A 20,993-nucleotide genomic window follows, 5' to 3' on the forward strand; every position below is an offset into this window, starting at 1 on the left:
TATAAAATTAAGAGATGTATGCATCTACTTGTTGTTTGAATAGGACCGAATTTTAGGTGTAATGTTCCCTCAAATAAGTATTATGAAAGATTTAAAGTAATTAAACAAGTTCCTTTAGTATCCTGAGGAGGGCGCCAGAATCCTCCTAATTTGAATCCATCCCCCTAACGAGCAACTGTGATTAAAAATTAAAAATTTTAAATGCAAGGTTTTCACGTTAAGGTACATTTTTGCAAATAGATAACATAAATGGCAGTGGTTTCTTTAAATCTTCAGATCTGGTAAAGTAAATGTTTGGGTTGCATTTATGGCAGGTGGGTGTGGGTCCTATTCAGCCAGAGTTTCGGGTGAGCTCATTGTGAAGCCTGGCCCCACCCTATCATGTGAATTCCTGAGGTCAGATGGCCCAGGATATGCGTGGGCATTGAGGCATCTGGGAAGGGATCTCAAAACTGGATTATAGATGGCAGACAGTTGGTGTCATAAACCACCACCTCTGTTCAAATATGGTTGCTTACAGTGGACATAAATGGCTTCCTTTACTCCTCTTTCAAACCATCTGTCCTCTGTCCAAAATGTGAATAGGGCCCACACCCACCCTCACACCTTGGCTCATGTGTTCATGTAGAATATCATCAGGGGGTCTTTTGTTCCCTCTTTGGGGGGAAACTCCCACTGGGTTTAAATCTGGGACTCTCCACCATTTGACCTTAGAACTGAAGAAGCCTCTCGGATGAGAGGTGAAACGTCTTCAAGCAACTCAAAGAAGTCCAGACGCTTTTCTTTCAAAGCTCATTAGACCAAAAAATGTAATTTCTTGTTTTCAACAGCTTTTTTTCCACAAGTGTTTCTTTTCATAAAATGATTTAGGATGAAAACAAATGTTTTCTATGTCACATGATCTTTGTTAAATAGTCTGAAATGGATCCGCACAGGCTTGACAACTAAAATCACGCATTTACTACAAACTCAGGCTGTGCTTTATCACTTTTTGATTTTATTTTCAGAACAGTGACAATCTGGAAATGATTCTATTCAAAAGCACGCTGTAAAGAGGCGACTAAAGTTCAGAACTCCTGTTTAATATCACCTTTTGATGCACTCAAGACAAATTTTGCTACAATGACAGCTCCTTCTGTATATCTACTGGAGCTCATTTGGTTGGTGGGACTAACTCCTCCCAAGAAAAGTGATGCAGCATTTCACAGGATGTTTGGAGGACTGGAGAAGAAACATTTCCTTTGGGCCAAAGAGACCAGCTGAAAGCTGACCCAAGAACGATGTCCCATGTCTTCAGGAGCCCCACCATGGCCAGGCTGCTTCTGGTGAAAGCCATCCATCAGAACCACAACTCAACCATATACAGCAAGCCACCAAAAGAGAAGATCGGGCCAATGGTGAGACCTTGAGTTCGTTCTGAATATAAATGGACCTGAAACAAAAGCAAATGTGATATTTTTACCTGAATTTGGTTCGTAACATAAAATAATTTCCACTCTAGGCTCTTTGATGCAATGAAAACTCAAAGTATAAAAGGGAAATTCGGTCCTACAGGGCCAGTACTTTCAATACCTCACTTTATTGCATGTAATGCGAGGAATTCAAGCGAGCATTGCTCTGTGGCTGGTGGAATGGAGGGAGATGTTTTATTCATTCTGTATCCATAAGTCAGTGTGAAGCTCTGGCCTCTGGAAAGGGATCCAATGATGGAACTACAACACAGCAGCCAGCATTTATACTGCTATAAATCTGCTGATCTGTCCTCAGGGACACGCACCAAGGGCTTTTACAAAGCACGTCTCAGGTTAGGAATACCAGAGCGGAGAGAGACACTGAATATCATGGCAGGAAGATTTAAAAATAGAGGATGCTGTTATATCAGCTAGTGAGATCAGAACCTGCTGCTGTTGACTCAGGTGTTCAGTCTGGTCTGAAAGCATTAATAATGAGCCATAAAGTGTGGTCCAACTGAATATCTCTTAAAATTAATTAAAAAGATGTTGAATTACAAAATAAAAATGTATTTTTTAAAAACTAAATACTCATGGAAATCTTCTCTGGGACTCTCTCCAGCAGTCTGCCTTTGCCCTGTCTGCGTTTGCTGTGGTGCTTCTGGTCCCGGCTGGATGGATTCTGCATCACATCCCAGAGTATCGACATAGATCACCTCAGCAAACTTAGGTTTGGACAACAAAATGAATAAACCTTCAAAAAAACAAATCCAACTCTACTTTTATGAAGCTCTTACTTAGAAGAAAAATGACGCTGATTTTTTAAAATATAAGAACATTTATAGTGTTTTGAGTTTGTTGTTTTTCATTAATTTTTTTCTTCTGATGCTTAAAATGTTTTGAATTAATTGATTAACCCTTTCATGCATAATGGTCACTACAGTGGACAGGTACTCAAAATTGTTATTTATTTATTTTTTGCTATTAAGCACAGCTGTTGAAGACTTTATTGCATTCGAGCCCCTCCATTTGGACTTCAGTAAGTCAAGCCAGCATATTTCATGTTCAGAACCCACGCTGTCCACTGAGGTGGACATGTAATAAATTATTTGTAAATTATTAAATGTTACAAAAGATATTTGTTGAATTTTGTTTCATTCACACCTAAAGATGAATGAAAAAATGTTTTTAAAAAAATCATGGTTGAAGATTTCATAATTAATGCATCGAAGGGATAAATGAAGCATGTGAAGGCCGAGGATGTTGGAGGAAAAGATGGAAACTGAAGATTTTGAAGATTAAGGATGAATAAAACTGCTAAATAAACCTCACATTGAAAAAAACTGATTTGAAATGATGATTTTTTTCTACAGCTCAGCATAAGACCAACAGAAACGTCTTCATTTAACACGAAACAACCATCTGTTGCATATTTATTTATAATAACATACGGTACAGCTAATAAACGCTGGTCTGTAACATCCCCTCCTATGATCGGCTCAGAGAGCACTGATAGGGTTGTTAGAATTGATGAATGACAATTTGTCAAAGCCCGGATCAGTCCATTTGGAAAGGTGCAGCTGAGTCAGATTTCTGCTGAATTCCTCCCCACCCCGGGAGAAAAAGGATAAAAAAAATACAAAAGAAAAGAAGATTCATGAAACAGGTCCTTTTTTGAAGTTATGTTTGAAAGATTAAAAAAAATAAACGACGCAACCTGAAGCGTAAAATCCATGATCCGGGAGAGGAGAGTGGTACAATCAAGCCGAGCCAGGGCTGGGTGATGCGAAGGTGGAATACTCACTTTTTCACGACTGGGAGAAACACAACACCGGGGAAAATAAAACACTAAAATAATTCACAGTCTGGGGTTTATGTCTTCCGACGCGTCTGCGAAATGTCTACGAAGGCAGAGCAGTGTAAGTACAGCTGTGTGTGTGTGTGTGTGTGTGTGTGTGTGTGTGTGTGTGTGTGTGTGTGTGTGTGTGTGTGTGTGTGTGTGTGTGTGTGTGTGTGTGTGTGTGTGTGTGTGTGTGTCATTTTTATTCCATGTTTGATGTATGGAGACTGGGAAATGGGGGGATTTTCTTTTGAGCAGTAGTAAAGGGGAGCTGTCCTTGGTGATGAAACCGCGGTGCCAGAGCAGGTTGCAACACGTCCTCCTCTCACTGCAGAGGGTGGCTGGAGGTCTCAGCGCGCGCAGAGCCGCTCCGTCTCCCTCCAGGCGGTGCATTTACATCATAAAGGAAAAACAGGGACAGCTATTGTTTTATTCCAGTGTCAGATATTTATGATTGACGTGGCTGGAGGAGGCTCGTGCAGAGCGCGAGATGCGAGGTTCGTCTCAAGGTCGAGCTGACGGATTTTTGAACCAAACGACATGCTGCACTATGTTGATCAATAATCTTTATTTAGTCGGTATAAATCTGTTATTATCACCTCCGTTCCTCTGATTGGTGCCGAACAGGTGGACATCATGTGATTCCCTCTGTTTTCAATGAGCTAGATGGGTTTTTAGATTGTTTAAAAGTGAAATGCTGCTTTTATTGAATAAATCAGGCTAAAATGCATCAAAATGAACAAAAGGGCTTGAAATCACCAGTGAACTGCGTCGGAATAAAAGAGTTTAAAAGCTGTTCTTGTTTGTTTATTAAAGTCTAAACATGCAAGAAGGGTAATTGTTTCCTGTTAGGCAGAACCTTCAAGCTGTTATTTTCATTTAGGAGGTTTGTTGTTTACAGGTCAGAGAGAAAAGTAAACACCGCTGTCCACAAATCCCAGAAAAGGGGTCAGCTTTCCCCCAACTTATTTTAACTGTTAGTTCTCTGCTCAGAAACAACATCCGCCTCCAGGGATCAGCTCAGCAGAAACATCTCTCCGTGTCACCATCAACAGGAAAGACAGACCCCCCCCTTTCATCTTCATTCAGCCCATATTTCCCAGCTTGTCTTGGGACTTGAACTGGCAACCTTTTGTTCATGAGCTTGTTTCTGCATGCAGTAGGTTGCTGGCTCCTTCGGGGCCACCAGTGACCTCACTGCTACACCATAAAGGTCACCTGGTGGAGGCCTAGGAGCCATGGGAACACTGAATGTTTGCTTAAGTTGTTAATTATAAGCTGCTGAGCGGCACGTATGGATCTGAGAAACACACAGAGCACTGGGCCTTTTTAATGTGTGCTTACAGGGCTGTAAAGAAGAATTTCATCTCCCAAAACCTGCATTTGGTCTATTTAAGGATTCAAATCAGCAAATTAATTTTTAACATCAAAGACTGTCTGAGTTTTATGTGATTTTGTATATATGGAAATATACGGAAGAGGATCATGGCCACTGAAATGAAAAAAGAAAAGCAAGAGAATTTTGACTTCAATCTCAGAACTCTGACTTTTTCCTAAGGATTTTTATTATAATTCTGAGATTAAAGTCAGAATTATCTTTCTTTTCTTTTTTTTCAGTGGCTCCAATCCTCGTTCGTAGTACAAAGCTGTGAAAATCATGTAGAAAAGTTGTGATCCTCGTGGTAAATCGTTAACCATTTTTTCCTTAAAAGTTGAGATCTGTTTCAGTCTGTAGAGAAAATCAATTCTTCCATAAAGTCTCTGACAACAGGAAGTAGGCTAAAAGAGATCTAAATTTAGCCCTGTTCTATGCAAAAGAACAACATCGAAAGCACTGACCAGAGATTTCTGAGATCATGACTCAACAATGAGGAATATACTTGGGGGCAATAATGTCATCCATGCTAAAGTCCTGAAGAGTAAACATACCCATCTCACATTTGTCAGTTTACAATTTGATGATCTCCAAGACTTTTGGGAATCAACAGTCAAACACGGTGGTGGGAGTGTGATGGTCCGGAGCTGCTTCTGACCCTAGATGATTTGCTTTTATTTATGGAGCCATGAATTCTGCTTTATATCAGACAATCCTGCCTGGAAAAAGATTTGACCTTTGACATTTAAGAGATTGTTGATGTTGGAAAACCTGTTAATGTGAATGAAATAAAACAATTCTGCAAGAAAGATTTCAGGCCACATGCTTGTAGTTGCTGCTACCATGGGAGCAACAACTAGTTGAAAGTGGAGTGAATGTTCTTGGAAAAATATGTGCAAGCAAGCAAAATTTAGAAAAATATCAATTTAATGGTCCAACTCCATTATTCAGGCTTCTCGCCCAGAGTCACATCATCTGATGGTCCCAGAAAATTATAATAATATAACACTGGATGCAACAGATACTGTCAAATAACCATAAACACAACATTATCTTGTGTTTTTGTCTCGTTGTTGGCACTTTGCCATAATTCCTAATTTAGCTAGTTAACCGTATAACAGTTTAGCATGCTAGCTAATATAGTGAGTCTTTTCAAGGTGAAAAACAAGGCAGTTTTTAACTTTCTTGGGTATTCTTAACTTCTAAATCACAGCAGCTCAGCTCCGCCAGCAATCTGGAACCTCACACACACACACACACACACACACACACACACACACACACACACACACACACACACACGCGCACACACACACACACACACACACACACACACACACACACACACACACACACACACACACACACACACACACACACACACACACACACACACACACACACACACACACACACACGGGTTAGGCAGACAGCTCTGCCGACTGATAAGAGGGCAGGCTGTGTCCACAGACAACAGGTCCGTCACGTAAATGTTTCCCAGCAAGAACAGAACCAGACTCTAAGCAGAGCATGTGAAACAACTCCTTGAACAAACTTTGCCAACAGAACGTTGCATTTGGTCCGTTAGCTTCATTAGCTAGCTTGGCTCTGACTTCTCTTCCTGTTTAGCTGCTCCAAGCCGAGAACGCGCGATCCATTCTCAGAGATGAGTACGTGCAAAGGTGGGAAGGACGGTCAGAAGGCAGTTTGATGGATGGATCAGGATTCAATCATTAAGAAAGTGACGTTCGCAATGATTGGATGAGATTTTCCCAGGACTGTACATTTCAGAGAACTTTAAAATGATTCCTTAAGTTGACAAAACATTTAATTTATATGCTGCTCTCAGTATATGAAGCATTTCAAGCATATGGCAAAAAGTACTCCACAAAAACTACTACTACACATTCAAAAGCTTTAGGGTCAATGACTTTTACACATTGGGCCATGATGGCTTGGGTTGGTTTAAGTGAAACAACAGTATGAAAGCTGCATTATGTATTTACTCAGACTGTTTAATCTGATATTAAAATGTGTTAGCTGATGTAAAACATTTCAGTGTGAGAAACAGAAGGGGGAAAACTTCATTACAACATTGTAAATGTGATTTTTGTTTGCACTTTTCTTTAGTCCTGATCGGCTTGTCACTCTGCTCTTTATTTTGTCCAGTTGCCTCTAAGATTCGATACTTGCAAGAGTATCACAACCGTGTGCAACACAATATTTACCCCGTGCCCTCTGGAACAGACATTGCAAACACACTGAAATACTTTTCCCAAACCCTGCTCAGGTAAGTGCCCGGCTCCGGAGTCACCAGGTGAAGTAACAGACTGTAGAATGTTTCACAAGTAGCTTCCAGACAAGATCAAACACAAGAGCCTCTGACACACTTCATCAGAGGAAGGGACACACACATATCTTGGACATCATGTTTGATGCATCACATGCTCAGATGGCTAGCAGTGATGTTTACTGGTTTCCTGATAAAACGTCTTTTCCAGAGGGACATACGAAGGGGCAGGTCCTTTAGCTACGCAGCTGCAGGGTCAGCCCGCTCTCTTGGGTGCAGCGAAAGCTTACGGAAGGAACAGCATGTTATTTCCTCGAGTAGGAAGCACTTTTATGCACGTCTTACTCCATAATTCCCTTCCATTTCCTTGTTTTCCCTTAACATTTAGAGCTTCTTCCAACAGAGATAGGGGTTTTCCAGTTGGTTTGATCCAGTTTAATCAGAAAAGCTAGACTGCCTTTTCTTATTAGCTAATATTTGTAATAATGATCCTGGAGGGTGAACTTGCATGCCCCACTTTAATTGTTAGTATCATCTTATGGAGCAATCTATTAGAGATTGGCTGGCCTCAATTCCACATTTTATTCCTCAGCCCCATAGGGATTATTCCTCCACTGGAGGCTAGGTATCCTGGATGCTTTATGCTTTGGTGGAGGGAAGCCTGTCCTACTCCGACAGCCAGAGCGCCATTTGAAATGTGTTTTTATTCTGTGGCACAGATTGAGTGTGACAGGGGCTGCAACTGCGGCAATCTGCGTTAACAGAAGTGACGATTTTGTGTCCGAGGGGTAAGAATGAGAAAAAGAATCATTCAGCATGATGCCACAGTTGCTAGAGTCTGCACAGCCTGTTAGCCTCAGAAATGCAGGGCAATTCACTCTGCTCACTTAGAGCGACCTGAGGTCCTCAGCAGGGAATCTGGGAACAACCGCACACCTGTGCCCTGAAAAGTCTGGAGTGAATAAAATAGGAAAAAGGGAAAGAGAGAAATAGATCTTTGTGTGGCAGATGAGTCTTTTTTTCTGGAAAGATACAAGGAAATGTCTAGTGGAGGTGGTGTTTGAATCGTAAACCAGTTTTAGGCTCCATATAGGTCAGATACTGATCAAAAAGAAGTTCATGCTTAGCCACAATTAGCACGCACGCACGCACGCACGCACGCACGCACGCACACACACACACACACACACACACACACACACAGAAGTGCAGTTTGACAGAAATGTACGTCATGTGTCTGTGTCAGTGCATTTCTACATGTGTTTTGTGTCGTTTATGTTTGTAAAATTGTCCTTTTGTATGTGTGTGCGAACATATGTGTGTATTTGTCCATTGTGTGTGTGAAAGAGAGAGAGGCTGTTTATGTCTGTGATCATTGTTCAAAAATGACTGATATGATAACGGGCAGTGAAAAAGTCACACTCTGAGATCCAGCCTGTTGTTGTGCTTTAGTCATGTCAGAGTTGTTTATTTTTAAACGAACCTAACCGACTGGAATCTTGCAGAGTGTGACTTTGAGGGGATCAGTCCCATGCTGATATAATAAGTTCTGCTGATGCATTTAGCGTTACCCTAAAATCCCCTTTTTCACTCGCCCCGTGATGCTCTAACTCGACTTTTTTGAATGACCTGTTTTGTATAAAAAAGACAAAGAAATACAGCGTTACATCTGAATTCATAATCTGGGCTCTGATGATAGATCCCAATCATTTTCCTGACAGTGCAGCTTAGCTCTTTGATATTGTGCAGTAAAAAAGAGCAATGCTCTCTGGCCCTCCCCCCTCTCCTTCCCCCTCCACCCTAGACGCTCCACACTCAACCCGACTAGTTTTTGCTTTTGTTTTCTCCCCTCCTAAAGTCCAATATGTCCACCACCTTCCCCAGGGGACAGCAAACACAATTGTCCATCCTGCATTAGCTCACAAACATAATGCTACCAGTCATCCCCCCCTCTGATACAACCTATTCCCTTTCTGCCATTACAGTTTCTCCTCTCTACCGTAGATTAGTCGTTACATTTATTATAGAAACCTGAATCCATATGCCTGTTGGATCTCATTATTTCTCCTGATGATACTGGTGCAGTATCATGACCAATGCATACGGACATTATTTCTCTGGTGCAATAAACATGTGCTGTGACCAGCGGAGCTCTTGATCTAACCTCACACACATGTTTATTATTGGCTCAAGCATGTTTCAAAAGTGTCACCTCTGTATTTTCCCGAACCAATCTGGTGTCACTCCCATCCTTGACAGCCCCACCAAAGACAAGGAAATTTCATTTTAAATTGCACTCCACGGCCGATTTGGCCATTTTTTAAATTTTTATTTGGTTGTGTGTTAGCCACCGACTTTGCTGATTGGACGATGGCAGCCATTGAGGGACAGTCCTTTGCGCTGTCCCTTTTTGGAGAAGTATGGGGTTGCCACTGAAAACATGCCATTTTTTATATTTTTGCTCCTTGTCACCAGATACGCATGAGATGCAGTGATCATTGCAGTTTGTGCTCATGTTTTTTCCCCCTTTGTTTGCCAACAAAATAAGACAAAAAAAAAACCCAAAACAATTGAATGAAAGCCACCCTGAACCGATGAAAGCAGGGAAACAAAAATTCCCCGTGCATCCAGTGAGACACTGCATCCTATGTGGGGTTTATCTGGGTTTGTTTTTTTCTATTTACGCTGTCTCTGTAGTGCCATTTCAATGTAATGTGCTGTTTTTTTGTGTCTTTGTTGTCTCTTTTTTTCCCTTGTTCCCCTCTCCTCAACCTCCCTCCCCTCCCCTCTCCTCCCCTCCCCCTCCCACCCCCGGAGCAGCATTCTGTCCCGCACAGGCAGGAAGGAGAACCAGGAAGCTTCCAATTTGGCCGTGCCCATGACCATGTGTCTTTTTCCTGTGCCATTCCCACTCACCCCATCTCTAAGACCACAAGTCAGTTCCATCAACCCTACAGTTACTCGCTCCCTCCTTTACAGCGTTCTGCGCGATGCCCCGTCAGACCGCGGGGGGCAGGGGCAGCAGAGTCGGGACGCTCAGCTCTCAGAGTACCCCTCTCTGGACTATCAGGGCCTCTATGTGACCCTCGTGACCCTGCTTGACCTGGTGCCCCTGCTGCAGCACGGTCAGCATGGTGAGTCAAGGCCCAGTGCACCACTGTTTGTCATCATCATCCTCGAGCCGCCTGGCCTGCATGAAGCCACTGCTGCTTTTGTAACGGGAGGAGAGAAGTCCTGCTGAGGAATCTTGAGGGATGCATGGGGTGATTGGGAGCACGCTGGATCCTGTCAACTCTCATAAGCCATTGGACACCAGACCTGCTGTGTATCATACCTGACTGCATGTTTGTTATGCTAAGTGGGAAAAAGAAATGCTCAAGTTATGTTGTCATGTGCCGATTTAGACAAATACGATGTACTTTTTAAGGCCAATAGGACACTATTGCCACTGCTCCAAAGCTGCATCATAATCTTGTATTTTTCATGAATATCTGTTAAAAAGCTAAGTTTAAAGCATGAAAACCCATCGTATCAACCAGATTTTTCTGTTGTTTTTTTTTTAGAGCAAATGTTATCCCAGTAGCTTTCAACAACAGCCTACATTCAGATAGATTTTTTTAGTTTCCCGGTCTCTGTTAAACTACTAAATGTAAATTTCTGTAAATGTGTCACCTGTGGCTGCATACAGTATCTGTATACTGTATGCACGGCTGATTGAAGGCATGTTTGTGTGTCTCTCTTTGTCTTTTTTGTCTTCTCTTTTCCTTTCTCACCAGATTTGGGACAGTCCATTTTCTACACAACCACTTGCCTCCTGCCCTTTCTCAGCGATGACATTCTCAGCACTTTGCCCTACACGATGATTTCTACTCTGGCCACATTTCCTCCGTTCCTGCACAAAGACATCATAGAATACCTGAGCACATCTTTCCTCCCTATGGCTATATGTGAGTTTCAGTTCATCTAAAGATGCTGCTGAGTAAGTACGTAGAGTAAAACGTTCCCTTTTCTCTGATTTTCTTGTGAGTAGTGGGATCCACTCGGAGAGAAGGGGGAGTACCAGCTTATGTTAACTTGTCAGCGTCCTCTATGCTCATGATTGCAATGCAGTACACCTCAAATCCAGGTAAACTACCAGATTAGCTGCTTTCAGAGCACGGCAGCCAGCAGAAATGCTCTCTGCTCACTGTTAATTCTCTCCTCCCCTCCTAGTTTATCACTGTCAGATGTTGGAGTGTCTCATGAAGCACAAACAGGAAGTGTGGAAGGTAATTACCCTCTAATATAGACACCATAATAGGCAGGGATGTCCAGATTTTTTAAGGAAAGGGCCAAAAATAGTGACGTTAAATGTTCTTGACTACTAAAATGGGATTTTCTAAAATTAAAAAGAAGGTCAAAGTTTTTAATGGTTAGTTTTTTATTTGCACTGCAAAAAATATAAGCATCACATTAATAAAAATTAACTTATAAATGTTAAAAAATTATCAGTCTACATTAACATCCTACTGATGACACAATTGCACAATAGAAACGCAAATGGTTGGTCGCACAAAATAATTCCAAGGGCCACAAATGGCCCCAACAGCTAAGGTTAGCTCATATTAGCTTAGCTTAGCAAAAAATAGCAGTCAGGGGGTGAAACACAGTGACATCATATTTAGATGCCCCGTAGACTGGCGTTGCCTGTTGGAGCTGCTGTAGTAGCTGGCCGCCATCTTGGATGGGTCTTCTTTTGCCCCCAGTGCATTTATTACCAAGGAACGTGTTTACCTGACAAAAAAACACTTTTTCTGAAGCCTTTTTCACAAAATAAGACATATGGTATGGTAAGATAATTAAGATATAAATATAATTAAACTAAATAAATTAAAATATTTTAAAATATAAAATTCCAAAGCTCTATCATAGAGAGTGAAGGACCCATCCACTATGGTGGCGACGCTGTTACGCTCTCCAGCACCCAATGGGGCATCTATAGTGAAACACACATAGATACCAGCACTTACAACTTGTCTAATGTTTTAAATTTGACTTAAATCTTCAATAATTGACAGTAAAGTAATAAATATGATCTCAAAGCATGTTGCTAAATTTTTGGGCATATCTACCAGTTTTGCTAGTAGAGGAGGAAGTGATGTTTTAATTTTGATCTGAATCAGCAAATTGAAACAAAACACTTTTTTATCTGTTGTACTATTTATACATTAATGTTAAAAACTTATGAGAATCCTGCAAAATCTTCATATGCAGCTTTGGATGTGGGGTCAACATTACATGAAAACAGACACGATTCAGCTGCAGGGACTCGGGAGCAAGTCTGAGTGAACTCAGTTTGCGTTTGCATTCACTAATTTTAATGAAACCTCTAAAATCCAGAAATGATATTCAGAAATCCCTCAAGCGCCCATGTTTTCCCTCATCAATATTTGAGCTTTCTTTCTCAGATTTTTTAATGCAGCAGTTTGCGTACATTTTATATTTATTCTGTATGCAGGACCTGCTGTACGTCATTTCTTACGGCCCATCTCAAGTTAAACCTCCAGCTGTTCAGATGCTGTTTCATTACTGGCCCAACCTGAAGCCTCCAGGAGCCATTAGTGAGTACAGAGGGCTGCAGTACACAGGTAAGATCACCTGCGTTTTCTAGACAGATCAAATATTTAACCTGCCATCATTTTAATGTTTGTTCTCTCTATTGTTCAGCTTGGAATCCCATCCACTGCCAACATATCGAGTGCCACAATGCCATCAATAAACCTGCTGTAAAGGTGAGTATAGCTGTCAAAAATCACAATAAAGACAGATTTTTTATTCTCTCCCTCTGAGAAGTTCTTAAGAAATACTTGGAGTTTGCCCTGTTGAGTTCAACCGTGTGTTTGCTTTTATTCGTCACTGTAAATAAATCAGCAGTGGGGCAGTGACACCAGCTGCTCTTCTGCTTTATCATCTCCACCTGCCTTTACTCAACTGTGCTCCAAACTGACAAATAGAGTTGGAACAGGGAGCAGGGATGAGGGCTGGATTTCAATTACCAGGAGCAAGAAGGCGACCGGGGGGGGGGGCTTAATTGGAAGCGATGACCCCATACAGCCCTTGAGGAAAGGGTGGCATCAAGTGAGCGCAGTAAATTACAGCACACCATCTGAACATTGAGGCCACGAGCATTTAACGCAGAGCCAGGCAGTTTGGGAGGAGATGGAGTGCAGCATATGCACGCAGTCGTTTTTGCGATGGGTGAGAAAGCAGGTAAGGGTGTCATGTCGAAGCTAGGAGAGTTATAAGCAGTGCGTCTTAGGAGACAGGGTTTAAATTGCAGTAGACCATTTCAAAATTGTTAGTGCTTTTTAATGAAATGATCGATTAACAAGAAAACAACACCTGAATATTCTGGTTTCTTTTTCCAGTGCTAAATCCGTATCCTCTGTGTTACTTCTGCAGATGTGCATTGATCCAACTCTCTCCGTTGCCCTGGGAGACAAGCCACCTCCTCTTTATTTATGTGAGGAGTGCAGCCAGAGGATTGCCGGGTGTGCATTTGTTTTACTTCATTTCTTCAAATCTCATTCTATCGTTGCCTACTGCCTGCCTCATTATTCCTGTCTTAAACCCAGAGGAGGCACAATGCCATGGGTTATGTAATTTGCCAGTGCCACTAATGAGATCGTGATTGCAAAAACGTGCTAGCTTTTGATTAGCTTTCCTGCAGAATTTCACTATTACCATGCAGCTTTTCAGTCCTGCAAAGATGTAAAGATGTCTCTGTTGATCGCTTGTGCATGTGGTAGTTTATTTTTCTGTAAGAGGAGCATCAGTCATGCATTGTTTCAATATTTCTTTGACCTTTGCAGAGATCATCCTGAATGGCTCGTGGATGTCCTCCTGCCTCAAGGTGAGAACACATAAAACCAAAAACCCTGTTTGAATCTGAATGTTCTTTCAAATTCAAATTCAAATTCAAATTCAAATTTTATTTGTCACATACACATTCATACACAGTACGAAATGCAGTGAAATGCCTTACACAACTGCTCGTGACCTAAGAATTGAAAAAAAAAACTGTACACCACAGATTAAAATGAAGGGTAAATTTAACTGGGAAAGAGTAAGGTAAAATATATCTGAATTAAAGTTGAATAATAGAATAGCTTTACAACAAAATACACAATACAATACAAATTAGAATAAATGGTAAATTTAGCTGGGAAGGAATAAGATAAAATATATATAAGTTGAAGTTGAGAATAAAGTAACTGTACAACAAAATACACAGTATGTAAATGTATAAGAATGTATGAAGAAATAAAAATATCTGTACAAAACAGCGGCTGAACAAGTATTAAATGGAAATGAAAAAATAATGTCCAGAGTTGTGAAAACCACATTTTAGTGACTTTGTAATGCAACTGTGCTTAAGCAAAGCCCAGACTGTTCAGTGTGTGTGAGAACCATATGTGTGTGCACTTACTATGTGGTGGTGTGGTTTAAAGATCTTTCATGATATTTGGATTTTTTTTTCCTGCAAAAATTATTGAAAAAGTAAAAAATAAAGTTAAAAAGTGACCGTCTGGACGTTAGAACTCCATCTTAACCAGTTTACCTGGTTTTAGAGTCACTTTAATGTATTTGTGTTGATTTTATCATCACATAAAGACATTCAAATAGAAAATAGGTCATTCAAAGTGCCAAAAGACTCACTGATCAGTTCTTATATATGTTGTAAATGTTTTTTAATTGGCACACAACCGGCTTAACATAATTAAATAATTAAAAAAAAAGGGTAAAAAAAAACTTGTTTCTCAAAATATGAAACATTTCAGAGAAAAAGTCTTTCTTAAATAGTTCAATTTCTTTGGGTTATTTTCTTACCACCAAGTAATAGAGCTTGTTTTCACCTTCTCTGTTAATGTTTAAACTGTGTGACCACACATCACAAATCATAGGCTTTAATTTTGAAACCACAAACATTAGAAAATTAGATTCAAGGTTTTTTCCTGACAGAGACAACATATTCGACCCTAACTCTGTTAAACAGCTGATTTACTTGACTACGTGTCATAATTAACTTTGAGACGTACCTATTTCATTTTTACTGCAAGCCTTTAAATGCAGAAAACTGCATTAAAAGCTCATTTATATTTTGAAAATAGTTTTATGCTGTTTAAAATGGAAACGACTGCTTTTATTAGTCAAATTCGAACATTTCAAAACCAAAAATCAATCTAATGACAATTTAGGATGATTTAGTGCCTTCTAGAAAATGTCTTCATTGTTGTTTCTGTTCTCTGCAGCAGAGATATCAGCCATTTGCCAAAAGAAGGTAGGATCACTCTGCAACTTTTTTGTATTTTACGGCAATTCTTATTCTTTTGCTTAGATTTACTGTGACAACTAGCTTGATCACACTGCCTCATCTAATGAATGCTCACATCCAGCAGGCAGGCTAACATCAGCTGTTCATTGTTTTCAAAAGTTTACCTGGGTCATGGGTCTGCTGCCTCTAAAAACACATAAAACACGAAAAAAGTTTTATGTTTTATGTCAGAGTTTGGTATTAGAAATGGTGTGCATAAAACAAGCCATTTCAAACAGTCCCTGTTTGTGATGTCACAAATGGGGATATTAGAATAGAACCACCTGTCATGTGCAAGAGAGAGCTGTTCCTGGAGGAGCAGCAGCCCTACTCCAGGCCCCCCCAGGCCCCTAAGTATTTGTAATGTCTTTTTGCAACATTTTTCTTTATGCATGTGCATTTGCTTCTGTATTTGCATGCATATTTAGCTAATTATATTTAGTACATGCCACAAAAATGTTTTTTTCATGTTTTGCTTTTAATTTGTGATGAAGGTTTTAGATTTTTTTTCTATTTTTTTTAATTGTCTGTAATGTAGGAGGACCCACTCGAAAACGAGATGGCTCATCTCAAGTGGTTTCACTCTCCTAGAACATAAGTTGATAAATTAATAATATAATTAACATATCGGAGCTTCTCAGCTTATAGCAACCTGAGCGGGGGATGGGTGGGCGTGGCCAACTCCTGCTTGTTTTCTTGAAGTGACAGGGCCCTAAAACAGCTGATTCAAGGAGGTACTGAAACTGTCAATAAAAAACTGCTGAAATAAATGTATGTGAGAGAGATTTAGTGCAAAGAACTTCATGAACATGTTTGGTATAAACCATAGAACTATTATAACGTAAACAAACAAGCCATAATGTGTCTCCTTTAACATCACACGTTGAGGATAAAAAATTCCAAACACAATTTGAACCAAGCATCACACAGATTTTATTTTGTGATCCATAACAAGGTCATTTATTCATGACATGTTTTCTCAGTTGGAGTTCGTTCACCAAAGCAGCTCAGCACAGACTCCTTTCTAATGAAGCTGCTGGAGCATGATGTTTATTTGCTGTTGCTCAATGCGCTGCCACAGGCCTACGTGCTCCCAGCTGGTTTCCAGGGAAACGCAGGGCAAACCGATCGCAGGTATTCCTGTCAGGCTTGTCCATGAAAGCTGCTGTCCTTAACCCTGGTTCTCTCAGGCGGTTTATAATCCTCCTGCCTGGAGCCAGCTCACTCTGAGAATCCACAACACCACTTTGATTTACACCTACTCTAGCATTAATGACTGAGACGTCCTTTTTCATCTGGGAAAAGCTGTCTATAAATAAACTAAAACAATCAGAACGGAGTGTTCTGTTAAACGCGGGTTTGGTTGTTTGAAGCCAAATGGATGAGGGACCCGACATCACAGAGCAGAAATGTTAATTTGATGCATTTCTCTAATGGCACAAGATTAAAGAGAGATCAGATTAGGAAGGTCCTCTGGGGCTGTGCTTTTTATTTTTAGAAACCTGATACACAATAAAGCTTTTTACAGACGTGCACGGATCATCTTCAGTAGCTTTATTTTTACAGTATTGTCACAAGATGAATCACCTGATTTGCTGTGATTGTTCTGATCAGAAATAAGCTGTCGCCTCCTCCTCCTCCTCCTCCTCCTCCTCCTCCTCCTCCTCCATTGTTTTCTTGGCTTCTCATTCTCAGAACTGCAGCTCTCATGTCAGGAGGGCTGTGGTCACCTGCTTCTCAGCCGGCTGCTGTGAGCGCCATGGCAACAGGCCTGTCCGCTACTGCAAGCGTTGCCATGTCAACCATCACAGCAGCGAGGTGGGGGCTGCGGCGGAGACCCATCTGTACCAGACCTCGCCCCCTCCCATCAACACCAGAGAGTGTGGAGCAGAGGAGCTTGTGTGCACCGTTGAAGCCGTTATAAGGTGCAAACGCCGTGTTTGTTGGTGCCGTCATGAGTTTACATAAAAAGCTTCTTTTTAGATTTGAACTCAGATCTGGTGACACAGGGTGTCGTTTCCCCTTTCTCACCTCCTCCTCTTCCATCCTTCTTCTGGTTAAACTCCTGCAGCCTTCTGAAGGAGGCAGAAATCTATGCAGAGCAGCGTGAGTTTGAGCTGAACAAGCGTCGTCAGATGGGCCTGTCCTCCTCCCACCACTCGCTGGACAACATCGAGTTCGATAACAAGGAAGACGACCAGCACGACCAGCGTCTCCTCAGCCAGTTTGGCATCTGGTTTCTGGTGTGTAATTATAGAAATCTGCCCCCTTCCTTCTCTGTCACCAACAAGAGAAATAAGAACGCACGTGACGCTTTTATTTTGGTCGTGTTTGCAGGTGAGCTTGTGCACGCCCAACGAGAACACGCCCACTGAGAGTCTGGCCCGGCTGGTCAGCATGGTATTCCAGTGGTTTCACTCCACAGCCTACATGATGGATGATGAAGTGGGAAGCCTGGTGGAGAAGCTGAAGCCTCAGTTTGTCACAAAGTGGCTCAAAACTGTGTGTGAAGTCCGCTTTGATGTTATGGTCATGTGCCTGCTGCCCAAACCAGTAGAATTTGCCAGGGTAAGGGTTCAAACCAGAAGTCACGTTTTATAGTGCTGTATTTGGCAGCAGCTATGAACGAAACTAGACATAAACCCAGATTCAGGCTGAGGATTAGGCTTGTTTGAGCTTGACTTATCCTAGCTGCTGGTTTTCTTCTACAGGTGGGAGGCTACTGGGACAAGTCATGTAGCACAGTCACACAGCTGAAGGAGGGTCTGAACCGGATTTTGTGTCTAATTCCTTACAATGTCATTAGTCAGCCACTGTGGGAGTGTTTTATGCCTGAGTGGCTCGAAGCAATCAGGACGGAGGTGCCCGACAGCCAGCTGAAGGAGTTCAGGGAGGTGCTCAGGTACGGCCATCTTAAATAATACGAAGACAACTTAAAGGGCAAAAAAAAAAAAAAAAAAAGAGACAATCTGTTCACATCAGCCTCCTGTTTGGTTCTGTCCTCCTCCTGCAGTAAGATGTTTGATATTGAGCTGTGCCCCCTGCCGTTCTCCATGGAGGAAATGTTTGGTTTCATCAGCTGCAGATTCTCTGGCTACCCGGCGTCTGTGCAGGAGCAGGCTCTACTGTGGCTGCATGTAAGCTAACACACACACACACACACACACACACACACACACACACACACACACACACACACACACACACACACACACACACACACACACACACACAGAGCGTGTGAATCTGCGGGGTCCGGGGCTCGCTCGCTGAGTTGGGATCTGGGTCACAGAAAGGGCTGAAACGGATCGGAGGGATTTGGCCTCCCGGCTCATGTGCACTCTCAGCTTGCTGCCTCGTATCTGTGGATCAGTTTCAAGTTTTCTGTCTCAGCTAGTATCAGGAGATTACTTTTACTTACCATCAGTAAGTAGGTCAAATTCACATCAGAAGGAGATGCAATATGCATCAAATCACAAATGCCATATTTCTTACAAATCCATGCACATTTATAAAGAGCGACTGATAGAAAATGCACGTAAACTACAGAAAACAAGACTCAAACATATCACTTTTCATAATTCTTTCAATTTTATAATAGAATAAAATTAATTCAGGGGCCTAAAGTGTCCATTCAGTTTGTGACTTAGCAAAAGACACCCCCCCCATCAAGACATGGAACCACATTTTAATGCATATTAAACATTTATGTTTACAGTTTTAGTGAATAGGACCTTTAAATGGCCACACATGTTGTGTCAAAGGTGCTGTCAGAGCTGGACATCGTGGTGCCTCTTCAGCTGCTCATTGGGATGTTCTCTGATGGAGTGAACTCACTGAAGGAACTGGCCAATCAGAGGAAGGCGTGCGCCTCGGATCTGTCTGGCAACACTGGAGCTCGTAGGGTGAGCTTGTCCACAGAGTCACAAGTAAACATTGTGAAATTCGAGAGCCCAATTTAAATTTTGTTCACCTGTGTTATAATTGACACCATTATTCACACTCACTTCATCAGCGGAACAGACTTATTTGCACCTTTGAACCAGGATTTAGGTTTAATGCTGTGCCAGAAGCCTGCTTTTGGCTTTTCATAGGTTTTCTATTATGCATTGGAATACACTGTATGTTGCCATGGTAACCGCCTCTATCTAAATATAGCTCTCTGGGAGGTCTTAATTGGACTTGACTGTGATGTAGATTTATCACCAAAATTTACAGCCTCCCAGTTTGGCGCTTACGCCTGTGCAGAAAGAGCTGCTCAGAGACTAACAGGAGCTCGAGATCCTGGGAGTTTAAAGGGAATCATATATGCCCTTTTGTGAGTTGCAGGTGAGTGTTGTGTCAGATCCGGGACGTCGCGGGCAGCACAATACCCTCAGCCCGTTCCCGAGCCCCTTCAGGAGTCCGTTCCACAGCCCGCTACGCTGCAGCCCTTTTAAAAACCTGGGGCACGCCACCGGAAACTGCGCACTGGATTTGGACTGCGATGATGATGACATGAACCTTGGCTGTTTTATCCTCATGTTTGACCTTGTTTTAAAGCAGGTGACTCACCTTTTGGTAATCAGTTTTACTGAAGGTCAAAAGGAGCTAGCTTAAAGCTAGCCCTGTTAAATACACACAACACAGGAGGGATCTTTTGTTGCAGATGGAGCTGCAGGATGATGGTGTGATGCTGGGTCTAGACAGCAGCCTGGGGAAGGATATCGTGGGCATCATCAACAATGTCTTTCAAGCCCCCTGGGGTGGCTCACACACCTGCCAGAAGGATGAGAAGGCCCTGGAGTGCAGCCTGTGCCAATCCAGCATCCTGTGCTACCAGCTGGGCTGTGAGCTCCTGGAGAGGCTGACCCCCCGGGAAGAGATACACCTGGTGGTGAGACACACAGTGTGCATAAATTAACCTTGAGCAGACAGCAGGTATGGCGTTATGATAAACTCCCTGCAGGTTGTGTGCCCCAAACATCAAGCACCACTGTCAGGCACTGTGGAACACAGATATTATCCAGATGTAAACATTTCCTTGTTTTTCACCTTTCTGCCTCTGCAGGAACCCTCAGATTGTTTGGAGGAAACTTTGCTCACACCTCAACTTGATTTCTCGCTCGGGACGAAGAACGGAAGTGAGGAAGTAGACAACCCGAACGAGACAAACACCGACAAACCCAGCAACCCTTCGCCTGAGAAAACATGTACCACTCTGTTTCATATCATCTTCAGATCATTTTTCTTCTCATTTGGCAACTGATAACATTTTAGTGTGATTTTATAAAATGATTTTATTCTTTTTTCCAGCCAAGAACAATTCTGACAAGAGGTTCTCCTACCAGCAGCTTCCTGTGTCGCTGCAGCTCATATACACTATTCTGCAGGTAACTAAAATAAAACACTGTGTATTAAAATCAAGCTGCATGATTTATGTTCACTATCAGTCTTGCAATTCTTTTTTACTGTCAGGAAATGTCTAAGTTTGAGGAGCCCGACATCTTGTTCAACATGCTGAACTGTCTGAGGATCCTGTGCCTCCATGGAGAGTGTCTGTACCTCGCCCGTAAGGACCACCCGCAGTTCTTAGCCTACATCCAGGAGAAGATGCTGATCCCCAGGTGTGTGAGGTCAAAGCAGGTAACGATGAGCTGCTCGCTGACGTGGCTGTTCACTGTTCAAACTGCTTTATGCTTTAG

The 20,993-nt window shown here is 42.0% G+C and overlaps 2 protein-coding genes across 4 annotated transcripts in view; both read left to right on the forward strand.

Moving 5' to 3' along the window:
- Positions 1-854: 854 nt before the first annotated feature.
- Positions 855-3,132, forward strand: LOC129163636 (cytochrome c oxidase subunit 8A, mitochondrial). The gene is made up of 2 exons (XM_054741602.2): positions 855-1,397; positions 2,074-3,132. The coding sequence occupies exons 1-2, from the start codon at positions 1,281-1,283 to the stop codon at positions 2,179-2,181; spliced, it is 225 nt and encodes a 74-aa protein (XP_054597577.2). The 5' UTR covers positions 855-1,280; the 3' UTR covers positions 2,182-3,132.
- Positions 3,133-3,221: 89 nt separating this feature from the next.
- LOC107392337 (unc-79 homolog, NALCN channel complex subunit) overlaps positions 3,222-20,993 on the forward strand; it is a 36,534-nt gene continuing 18,762 nt past the window's right edge. For all 3 annotated transcript variants that reach the window (XM_070546759.1, XM_070546760.1, XM_070546761.1), the window contains exons 1-22: positions 3,222-3,370; positions 6,836-6,956; positions 9,777-10,090; positions 10,733-10,903; positions 10,987-11,082; positions 11,169-11,224; positions 12,454-12,583; positions 12,663-12,727; positions 13,398-13,486; positions 13,808-13,848; positions 15,248-15,276; positions 17,005-17,234; positions 17,381-17,552; positions 17,647-17,877; positions 18,021-18,211; positions 18,323-18,446; positions 19,074-19,214; positions 19,639-19,854; positions 19,958-20,185; positions 20,360-20,501; positions 20,605-20,681; positions 20,767-20,915. In XM_070546759.1, the coding sequence (XP_070402860.1) occupies positions 3,349-3,370; positions 6,836-6,956; positions 9,777-10,090; positions 10,733-10,903; positions 10,987-11,082; positions 11,169-11,224; positions 12,454-12,583; positions 12,663-12,727; positions 13,398-13,486; positions 13,808-13,848; positions 15,248-15,276; positions 17,005-17,234; positions 17,381-17,552; positions 17,647-17,877; positions 18,021-18,211; positions 18,323-18,446; positions 19,074-19,214; positions 19,639-19,854; positions 19,958-20,185; positions 20,360-20,501; positions 20,605-20,681; positions 20,767-20,915 (3,035 nt within the window). In that variant the 5' untranslated portion in view covers positions 3,222-3,348. The remainder of the gene's footprint in view (positions 3,371-6,835; positions 6,957-9,776; positions 10,091-10,732; positions 10,904-10,986; positions 11,083-11,168; positions 11,225-12,453; positions 12,584-12,662; positions 12,728-13,397; positions 13,487-13,807; positions 13,849-15,247; positions 15,277-17,004; positions 17,235-17,380; positions 17,553-17,646; positions 17,878-18,020; positions 18,212-18,322; positions 18,447-19,073; positions 19,215-19,638; positions 19,855-19,957; positions 20,186-20,359; positions 20,502-20,604; positions 20,682-20,766; positions 20,916-20,993) is intronic.

The sequence above is a fragment of the Nothobranchius furzeri genome, chromosome 18 (genome assembly GCF_043380555.1).
Source record: "Nothobranchius furzeri strain GRZ-AD chromosome 18, NfurGRZ-RIMD1, whole genome shotgun sequence".
Taxonomy (NCBI): Eukaryota; Metazoa; Chordata; class Actinopteri; order Cyprinodontiformes; family Nothobranchiidae; genus Nothobranchius; species Nothobranchius furzeri.